The 10234-nt window shown below is 39.8% G+C and overlaps 1 protein-coding gene across 3 annotated transcripts; it reads left to right on the top strand.

Annotated features, from left to right (window-relative positions):
* The first annotated feature begins 408 nt into the window (after positions 1–408).
* On the top strand, positions 409–8418 carry LOC114155057 (E3 ubiquitin-protein ligase RNF34-like). 3 transcript variants are annotated; one of them, XM_028034722.1, is made up of 7 exons: positions 409–693; positions 1161–1379; positions 3247–3681; positions 3914–3976; positions 4121–4322; positions 5453–5494; positions 6770–8418. In XM_028034722.1, exons 1-7 carry the CDS (start codon positions 688–690, stop codon positions 6955–6957), a joined length of 1155 nt encoding a protein of 384 aa, XP_027890523.1. In that variant the 5' UTR covers positions 409–687; the 3' UTR covers positions 6958–8418. The 3 variants fall into 3 exon arrangements, with proteins under 3 accessions (XP_027890523.1, XP_027890525.1, XP_027890524.1); XM_028034724.1 differs by lacking the exon at positions 409–693 and adding an exon at positions 719–849; XM_028034723.1 differs by lacking the exons at positions 409–693; positions 5453–5494 and adding an exon at positions 740–849.
* Positions 8419–10234: the final 1816 nt, after the last annotated feature.

Raw genomic sequence — 10234 nt, 5'->3', positions numbered from 1 at the left:
GCTCTATCTTCCTGGTTTTAGTGAGAACGCGAGCAGCAGCATTCTGGATCAGCTGCAGCTGTTTGATTTGTTGGACAGACCTGTGAAGACGCTGTTGCAATAATCAATACGACTGAAGATGAACGCATGGATGAGTTTCTCTAGATCTGGCTGAGACATTAGTCCTTTAATCCTGGAAATGTTCTTCAGGTGACAGAAGGCCGACTTTGTAACTGTCTTTATGTGGCTCTGGAGGTTCAGGTCAGAGTCCATCACTACTCCCAGGTTTCGGGCCTGATCGCTGGTTTTCAGTTGTAATAACTGAAGCTGTGCATTGACTCTAGATAGTTCCTCTTTAGGTCCAAAAATAATAACTTCAGTTTTGGTGCTACTTGATAATCTCTTGAGATTAAAAGTTTGAGGGTTTTACACTGACTTTGTGAAAGTAGTTTTAAGAGAATGAAGATAGATTTTTTTTTTTTTTCTTTTAGTCCAAATGGAGGCGCTAATGCACCTTCAGCATGGTTTGACAGTTGCCAAAGAAGCCAGTAGCAGCAGGAGGAGGAGGATAACAGCGGTAGTGAGTTAGTGCACTACAGTGGGTTGTCTCCTCGTCACTAGCTGCTGTTTGGCTAAATAAGCTGCGTACCTATTTGCAATGATTGCACCGGGTGTCGGGTTTTTCTCAGTAGCAACGTCGGAGCTACAATGAAGGTGCACTTTTTAAATGTATCCGTTGTCCATAGCAGCAATTGCCTAACGCTGGCTAACCTAACGGTGGCTAATGTAACGGAAGCCCCGGCGGAAATCACAGCGGTCGGTGCTACATTAGCCTTTAAAATGCATCGCTTATGCGTGAATGACTTTTTGGTGATTTTTTATTTCTTACTGATTCATATGTTGTGTTGTACTGTTATTGTAGTAAGCTCTCGTTTAGACTAGCATTGCTGTTTAATTTATCCTTTGTAAAATGGTCACTCAATATGTAATAATGCAAAACAATTTTCTTGAGCAACACATTGGTTGTTTTTTTTTTGTGGTTGCTGTGTTTATACACCACGCTGGGACAGCAGCTTCTCCTCGCTAGCAGCGTTGCTTACTTACATTTATTGAAGAACATCTTCATAAAGTTGACATGGAGTGACACCTTTGAGATAAAACTATGTTGTCATGTTGTCCAGGCTGGGGCTTCGTCGGTGTGGGCTTCATGCTGTGGTCTGCTGAATGAAGTCATGGGTACCGGGGCAGTCCGAGGCCAGCAGCCAGGGTTTGGTGCCGGCGCCGGGCCCTTCAGGTTCGCCCCCAGTGCGGGATATTCCACGTACCCACCCAACAGCTCAGGGAACCCCGGTCTTGTTTGTAAGGCTTGTGGACAGGCCTTCTCAGTCTTCAGGAGGAAGGTAGGTCTCATTAGGTGCTGTAGATTCCCGTCCACGTCAAAAATGTGCGTCATATGAAAACTAATTTTAAGGTTATCAACAGATTTGAAATAAAAAAAAAAAAGAAGCTGATCACTGGAGAAGCTTTTTTTCTGTCACGCTTTCTAAATCTGCTCACAAAATGTTTAAGCAATAAAAAAAAAAAGCTTTAAATTATTCAAAGATCATAGGTGACACAAAAGTAAACACTAAGACAGCTACAATATGTTAACAGCTAAAAATTCAGGGTTAGTTTATTTTACTTAATCTATATGTGAGTTGAATAGACTTTTTGCTGAGTGTCTGAGACAATAAAGCTCAATCAGAGTTGTATGGAAGGGAATTTTGAATTAATCAGAGTTGATATCATCATTGAAATATTTAACAATATTGTTTTTTTTATATATATATATCTTCCAGCCTTGTTTTAATTGCTCAAATGTGTTGAAGCAGGGGGGGAAAAAATCTAAAACATGTACTACAGGTAATTAGCATGGATTGCAGCTGCGTAGAAACTTAACAAATCTGCACAAAACACTTTGATTTCCTAAATGTTAACTGTGCATTAGTAGTGTTGGACTAAACTTAAGAGATTAGAAGTGGAATGAGTTACTTAAGAGATTTTGAGAAGATCAGAATTAGGGTTAATACCCTGACAGTCTTACACGGACCCCCTCTACTGTATGTTCATCTAACACTCCTTATGTGTCTCGTCTCAAAGTGAGTTTTTCTTAAATGCTGCTTCTCCTTTTTTCTCCCTCGTGTCTTCCTTTTCCTGTGAATTTCGCTCACCTGTAGATTTTGTTTTCTAACCGTGACGTTACAGTCTGTTATCTCAAACGTTTGTTTAAAGCTTGTCATGAAATAGGACAGTTACAGAGTTTTGCATATGTGTCCTGCAGCGTTGCTTGGTAATTTGCCTTTTTATTGGTGCACGCTGGAGCGCTGCCTGGATTCATAATGGGTCCTCGTATTTTAAAAAAATATACAAATTAATACATAAATACAAAAACAGAGAAAAGGTTGTAGAGTTTTAGAGAAAGCAAAAAGTGTTTATCCTTGTGAGCAAATTGAAAAAACAAACAAATATAAGCATAGACTTTAAATTTGTGACAGAATATTAGGGCCAATTTTTTTTTTTTTCCAATTACAAGAATAAAGTTGTAATAATACAAGAATAACATAGTCTTTTTATGAGAAATCCAACACAAAAAAATAGAAAACTTAAAATGAATAATCTTTAGCATCTTGTGTTTTGGTTGTGTAGATAAGAAAGTACTTAATCTTTAATGCATTAGCATCAAATTATCATCAATAACACACCTTTGAAACAATACAGCAAACAACTGAATATTTCAAGTAAATAATCACACAGGCTGAGCTGGTCTCATCAGACCTTCATAACTCTAGAGGCTTTTTTTCAATAAAATGATTTTTCTCAATTTTAAGACATTCTCCTGATAAAATTGCGTCTTTATTCTGCTAATATTATGACGAAACTCTGGTAATTAAGCAAAAAGTATTGTGGCCTAATGCTCCTTCGTGTAACTCACAGTAGAGATGATAGAAATAAGTCACTTTTTGCAAATATTTTCTGTCGTAAAAGAAAGCAAGACAAAAAATGTGATTAAAAATCCAAGATTTTATACTGAAGCCATGTCACAAAGCCCTAACTCCCAGTAACGTTTCAGATGTCTTAAATTTTTCAGCTTAGTGTTTTCATCAATATACTCTCTCCGTCTCCCATTGGACTCTGAATTTTACCGAGGTTTGACGCGTTAAACCTCTGTGAAAACGTCCGTCTGCCTCTTCTCCGTCACCCCAGCTTGTCGTTTCCTTCCCGCTGCAGTACACTTGCTGCGACTGCAAGAAGAGCTTCTGCTCGCTGTGCACTGTGGTTCTGGAGAGCCTACGTATTTGCTCCACCTGCCATTTGCTGAAGGCCACGGAGTTCCATCGGCCACGGCTCATGCGTCTGCGAGTGAGGGACCTGCGTCAGTATCTGCTGCTGCGGAACATCTCCACTGACACCTGCAGGGAGAAGGAGGACCTGGTCGATTTGGTCCTCTGTCATCAGGCTTTTGAGGTGGAGGACGAAGAGGAGGAGGAAGAGGAGGAGGATGACGACGACGACGAGGAGGAGGTGGAGGACCCTAACACAGCCAGCCTCCTCTCTCATATTCATCGCACGCTAACAGATTCCATCACACCGCCTGCCTCTGAGCTGTCTGCTGCCACGCTGGAGGAATCGCTCAGCAGGAGCGAAAGTCCTGAAACCAACCAGGTGAGAAACCAACCAGAGAGCCTGATCACTTTACAGACACAGCTTACCTGTGAACTGTCAGGATTCTCTGTAAATACTGTTACAGCCTGCTTGTGGTGTTGTAGTCTTGTCCGTGAATGGAAAGTACAATGCACTTTTGTTTCCAGTTCACCCAATAAACTGGGTAATGGAGTGTGTAACCCTAATCTACTGCAATCTGGCACGTTCCTGACTGAACATTGTTTTCCTGCAGGATTCAGATGAGACCACACCAGTGTCGCTCCTTAACTTGGACTCCAGTGAACAAACTCCTCAGGTGATCCATATCATTTGGCTCATACTTGTTACAATATAAAAACAGATTTTAAATCCAGATTTTTTAAATTGTTTCTAAATTGAAACAAACACATTCTTGTGTATAAAATGTGTATAAAATGTTTTTTTGTTTTGTTTTTTTTAGACGAGTCCTCAGACACGCCATGGAGCCGGAGCGTCCGTCTCTGACATCTCTGGCATGAGGGACATCACGGGCCTGTCGGTCAGGCAGCTGAAGGAGATCCTGGCAAGGAATTTCGTCAACTATTCCGGGTGCTGTGAAAAATGGGAGCTGGTGGAGCGTGTCAACAGATTGTACAGAGAAAAGGAGAAGAATACAAATACATGTAGGTGTTTACTTGGCTTTTGGTCACACAACTTTAATTATTCAACATCATATTGGGGCCAAAAAGGGGCATCATACAGTTAGTCATTTTTATTGTTTTTAAATTTCAAGTTAGATTAGTTTAAAAAAAAGAGTAAATTATTTAAATCACAATGTACCAAAAAGTGATTAAATAATGTCAAATATTTCCTGAGATCTGATTGGTTAAGTGGGCCTCTTCAGACCAGCTAATTAAGGGCTAAAATTCTGTTTGAATGCATACAAAAATCTATGTCTAATTGTTAATTCATACGCAATTATTTCATTATTAATGGTTTAATTTACTCCACATCATGAACGTTATTTTTTCACTCGCGGTGCATCCAGAAAGTATTCACAGCGCTTCGCTTTCTCCACGTTTTATGTTGCAACCTCATTCCAAGTTGTATCGATTGAGCTAACCTCTTTCCTCAAAATCCTACACACAAATACCCAAATACAAACAATGTGGGGGAAAAGATAGAAGGGTTTTGTTTTTGCAAATTTAATAAGAATAGGAAACCAAGAAATGCCATTTCTGTAATCTATCACTGCTGGATGTTATGTTATGTTAAAGGTTCTAAGATAAAATGTGGAAAAAGCAAAGTGCAGTGAATACTTTCCAGATGCGCTGTACTCTGCTCTTCTCAAGCTGATTGGTCTGAAACGTTGGCTTCCTGGGCACATTGACCAATCAGGTTTCATGCTCCACAGGAACAGCTTGCGTTATTTCATGCGCACTGCAGCACACAGAAACCTGCACAATTGTTTTGACTTTTCAATGATCAGTAATTCAAATTTTTGAAAATGGCACATTCAGCGTGACATGTAGTTAAATATTCCCCTCAGCAGGTGGCCGCTGTGGCAAGTGGTATTTATGTTTTTGCAGTGTAAATATCTTTGATTATCAGCACTGGCTGGGAGGACCCTGTTTTTAACCACAGAAACTTCATCAATCTTTTCTCATTCTGACATTCTGTCCTGTAGGCGGTAACATTATCTTGCCATAAATTACACAGATTTAAAAAGAAAAAAAAGGATTACTCGTATAGCTTTTCTTTTGAAGTCATGATAAACTTATCACATGCTTGCTTTACTCCTCCCGCTATAAAGTGATGGCCTTCCCCTCTCCTCTCTGCAACGGTGCCATTGGAGGTAAGGTTATAGCTTATCACCGTGGTCAGGTGTTCCACCTCTGCCTCGCTTTTTTTCCATCGTATGAGCAAAGCCGCATTCTCGCTACGCATGTGTCCATTGTGAACCCGTCTTCATCTGCTATCCATCCGTGCCATTCGTCCTGCTGAATGGTGGTTACTGTTGTGTTGCCAGGGAAAGTAAATATTCATTTATTTTGACCTATTAACAGAAATTCACGCCGTTTTGATTTTGTGTTGAGCTTTGCAATCAGGCTCCCTCCGTCGCTGTTTGCGTTGGTCGTCCGAAGATCTCATTGATCACGAGGTGCCTGCTCTCTACATGCAGCATGTTTTCAGTAAAACTATACTGCTGAAGAAGAATGCTCAGCCATGGCTGGAATTAATATTTTTGACCTAATGCAAAAATGTGCAAACAGATACCTTTAGAAAACATTTGTAGCGCTTGACTTTTACAACCTCAAATGTAAAATGTATTTTGAGGTTTTGCTTAAGAAAGTGACAAAAACCAATGCAGAGTCGTGCAGTGGAGGTTCAACACGACCCATAATACAGTCCTCATGTTCACTAAATGTTTCTGATACACTTCTGAGACCTTCACACCAACATTTGGTTACAGCGGATTTAATTTAAGGGTATCAGAGTAAAAGGGGGATGAATACTGATGCGTCTCACGTGTCGCTATTTTTATGTTACAGTTTAAGCAAATGCAACCTCAATCCACTTTACCAACTATTCCAGTTAAATGTGAATATGGCACAAGAAGTAGAAAAAAAATGTGTTTGGTTGATCATTTCTTTGATTCTTGACAAACAAAAAACAACAATAATAACAATAAGCTTGTATATTTTACCGTAAATGAAGCCGAGCTGCATTTTCCTAACACATGCGGCTCAATTTAATTGGAATTAATCAGGCTATTCAACAATGTTGCCAAGGAGTTTTATTACGACAAAGAATTTCGAGACCAAATACCAATTTTCTTCTTCCTCTGCACTCAGATCCAATTACAGGCAGTGCAATATCACCCAAACTGTTAATGTATTATAGATTATAGATTTTATTTCACACTGATGCGCTAATAAAATCCAAATAAAAGATATTGAAATTTTTGGTTGTAACGTAACAAATCGTGGAAAACTCCCAAGGGGGAATAAGCACTTCAGTGAGGTGCTCAAATGCAGTTAAATTTATTTCATTGCCTAATGCTTAATTTATTTACGCCCTCTTTTTTTGTCACCTGCCATTTCTCCTCCTTCTGTCCCCACGTCTCCAGACGGTGAAAAGTGTCCCCTGACGCTGCCGGACGACAATCTGTGCAGGATCTGCATGGACGCAGTGATCGACTGCGTCCTGTTGGAGTGCGGCCACCTGGTCACCTGCACCGACTGTGGCAAGAGAATGAACCAGTGTCCGATATGCAGGCAGTACGTCGTGAGAGCTGTGCACGTTTTTAAATGCTAATGCACCACTGACTCAAAACCCCCGAATTCAAAATTGCAGCTCATAAAGTTTGAATCCTACAAAAAAAACAAACTAATTTTCAGATCTTTATATTGACAGGAGTCTTCATGGTCATTCGCACGCAGGAAAATAATGGTTTCTTTCTCTTTTTTTTAATTTATTTATTTATTTTTTGGGGTGAATTTGACTTTGATCGACCAGGAGGTTTTTGTTCTTTACGGTATTTCAAAGCAAAGGTTGCCGGGCACTTTTTTTTTTTGTAAACATCCCATCCTTATTTCTGCCTGTGAACTGTAGCTCCTCCTCAGATCTACGACTCTTTACCTGCTGCTGCAAGCAAACACTTATCTTAGTAAAGACTTGCACTGAATCTCAGCAGAGGTGGGAAAGGTAGGTGCCAAACGATGCAATCGCCTTGGTGCTTCTTTTCTCATCTTCTTCCCTCAGCTGCGGGGGATGACACTGTGTTAATGTTTCAGCATGTTTGATCGGAAAGCACTTTGCCCATGCTCCATGCTAATGCAGCACCACTCACAACCCCACCGCACCTCACGACAGCTAATAGTGGCTTAGATAATGTGCGCCTCTTCCTGAATGCCTGATGAGAGACGCTAATTAGATTTTTTTTTCTTTTGAGATGTTGTTTGCCGTTTTAAATGTAGCGCTGCGCGGTCCTCAAAGGAGCAGATGCTCTGGCGGATATCTTACTTGCGACTGATTTATGGTTATGCTTTGTGAGGTCGATGCATTATTAATTGTGTCGATTTCCTCTGTCATAAAATACGTGCTTAATCCAGTGCGTTACCCGTTCCAACGTTCACGCAGGGTCTTATCACAGCAACGGCTAACGTCTGTCACCTCTTGTCTCAGTGCGCGAACAGGAGACTCAAACTAAACTGGTGCTAACTCATCCAATCATCTCCCCTGTTTTCTAGCAGACGGTTTTCACGTGAAGCTTACATTTTCTCAAGTTGTTGGAATGAAATGTATTGTTATTTTTAAGTTTGTCATATATAAGATGACTAATGAAACCGTTTGAGTGATGTGAAAGTATATCCAGATAATGACTTGTACATATATCAGTTTGTATAAGATGTACATAGCTCTATTTTTCCATTTGGTTTGAATTGTGTGCGAAAATGTTTATTTTTTCAGGATTGTGTTCTGTGACGTGGCCTGAAATGTGTTGGATCTGTTTTTGGTTGACTCGAGCTTTTCTTTGAACCACAGCATAACAAGAAGCTTTACATCGTTCTCTCTGTAGTATCTCCCTCCCCGTGTTTAAAAAAAAAAAAAAAAAAAAAAAAAAAAAAAGTACACTCGCTGCTGTCACAGTACAGATGTCCGGAGCAAATTGCACTTTTCTGTTACTGAAGGTATAATCATGTACAAGGCATGGTCTTTGTATTTGCAGATGTTGACATTTATATTATGGTAAATTAAAGATTTTAATTAATGTCTTCTCTTTTTTTGTTTAGTTTTTTGTTTTGTTTTGTATTATATTTTTACCATTGTGCATGACTTGCAAGAAACACCTGTGCTTTTCAATAAAGTCGTTTGTTTCTGAAACGGAAAAAAAAAAAAACATCTACCGTAATTCACACTACACTTTTTTTCATAATTTGTTTAACCACGAGTTTGTAATTTACAGTATTTTCCTAAGAATTTTAGAAGTGTAGAACAAGAGAACATTTTAAGAAAAACTCCCTGTCAAATCAGATCTGTGGGGAAATATCTACAGATGTTTTTTAATCTTGATTTGACTCAAGTTGTCTATTCTGCTATCCATCCAGTAAAGAGTAGATGTTAAACTCAATTTTCTCTAGCGGCCTAAATAAAACCCTCCTTACACCAAACGACGCTGTCAGCATTTGCAGAGCAAAAAGTCATGTAAAATACAAAAAGCAGCATATTGATAGCTAATTATAGCGCTTCACTACTTTGAGGTTGTCTAGGTTTTTGTGTAGCTGTCTAGGTTTTGCATCACATGACTAAAGTCGAGTTTGAGGTCTGAACTTCGGTTCACGGCAACAGTTAATATTTTTGGTCATTCTGTTGCAGATTTGCTCATGTATGAATAATATTTACTTTTTTGGGGCTTGACCCAAGTTTTGGCGCATTTTGGAAAAACAGAAGTCAAGCTCGGTGTCTCCTGCAGCTCCGTGACTGCAGGAGACACTGGGTGTTGTGGTGGTGGAACAGTCTTGACTCGGGAGCCTTCTACCACTGAGCCTGGCAGCACAAGATGTTTGAGGTTTTGCCAAACTTTTGCTTTCTATGCCTTCAAATGAAATGCGTCGTCTCGTTTGTGTGTGTTTTGTTTTTCTTTTTCTCTATCGAAAAGGGAAATGAGGAGACTTTCAAAATATGGGAGTTCAAATTGTAAATCGCCCCCCCCCCAAGCAGACATCTTCTAAAGCTGCAAGGCCTCCCTGATCTCGCTCCTGCTTGGTTTGCCTTTGTAAAAACCTGACTAATCCACAGCTTGCTTCGACAGCTGCTCACATTTACCATTAATCTGTTGCACGTAATGAGTAGATCTAGGCCTTTAAATGTACCACAGCAAGTTCCAGTTAACCACTCACTTTTAGTAGGAAACTCAGCCACGTTTTGGCGTAACTCTTGCTGGATTTTACTGTTCCGCTTTTGACAAATGGAGGAGTTCCGAGTAAACCGGTTGTTTTTCCGAGCACATTTAAAAATAGTCCGTGCAATTTAAGTCAAGGCCATTCTTGAAGCTCGGTGTTCATAGACACCATCAAGTATCACTCAAATATGGTGAATGCGGAGAAAAGTTGTGGCATTTGGACACGATGACAGTAAGTTTGTTTGAAAGACTGTCGAGCACGCTTGTGGCGGCATCATGCTGAGGGTCTGGTTCAGTGCCAGTGGTGCTGGCGCCACAAACCAAGAATTTAAACAGTGGAAACAGCTGGATCCAACATAATGAACATTTTAAATCTGATGAGTGGAGCCAGTTGGCGGCATAAAGTCCAGATCGAGATTCTGGAAAATCAAATTAATCGAATGAGCTTCACCAGTTTCTGATAGGAAGAAACTTAAATGTACAGCTGAAATTAAATGCCAGATTGTAATCGTAGATCAGGAAAAAAAAAGGTTTTCTGCTATGTTCCAAGGGACATTGAACTATATATTAATTTGGCTTCTTGACTAAATTACCCTCTTCTGTTTAGAGAAAATTCCCAACCCAATCCAAGTTTTTAAAATTTATTGAAATGATTCCACGGCAAAACACGAGTCCTCAAATGAATCATTA

Source organism: Xiphophorus couchianus, chromosome 12 (genome assembly GCF_001444195.1).
Source record: "Xiphophorus couchianus chromosome 12, X_couchianus-1.0, whole genome shotgun sequence".
Lineage (NCBI taxonomy): Eukaryota > Metazoa > Chordata > Actinopteri > Cyprinodontiformes > Poeciliidae > Xiphophorus > Xiphophorus couchianus.
The sequence above is the reverse complement of the archived record's forward strand: the minus strand, read 5'-3'. Positions and strand labels throughout refer to the sequence as shown.

Coding starts and splice junctions, on each gene's coding strand:
- LOC114155057 (XM_028034724.1), top strand. CDS start 820: ATGCATCGCTTATGCGTGAATGACTTTTTG. Junction 3,682..3,913: donor AAAGTCCTGAAACCAACCAG/GTGAGAAACCAA, acceptor GTTTTCCTGCAG/GATTCAGATGAGACCACACC. Junction 3,977..4,120: donor CCAGTGAACAAACTCCTCAG/GTGATCCATATC, acceptor TGTTTTTTTTAG/ACGAGTCCTCAGACACGCCA.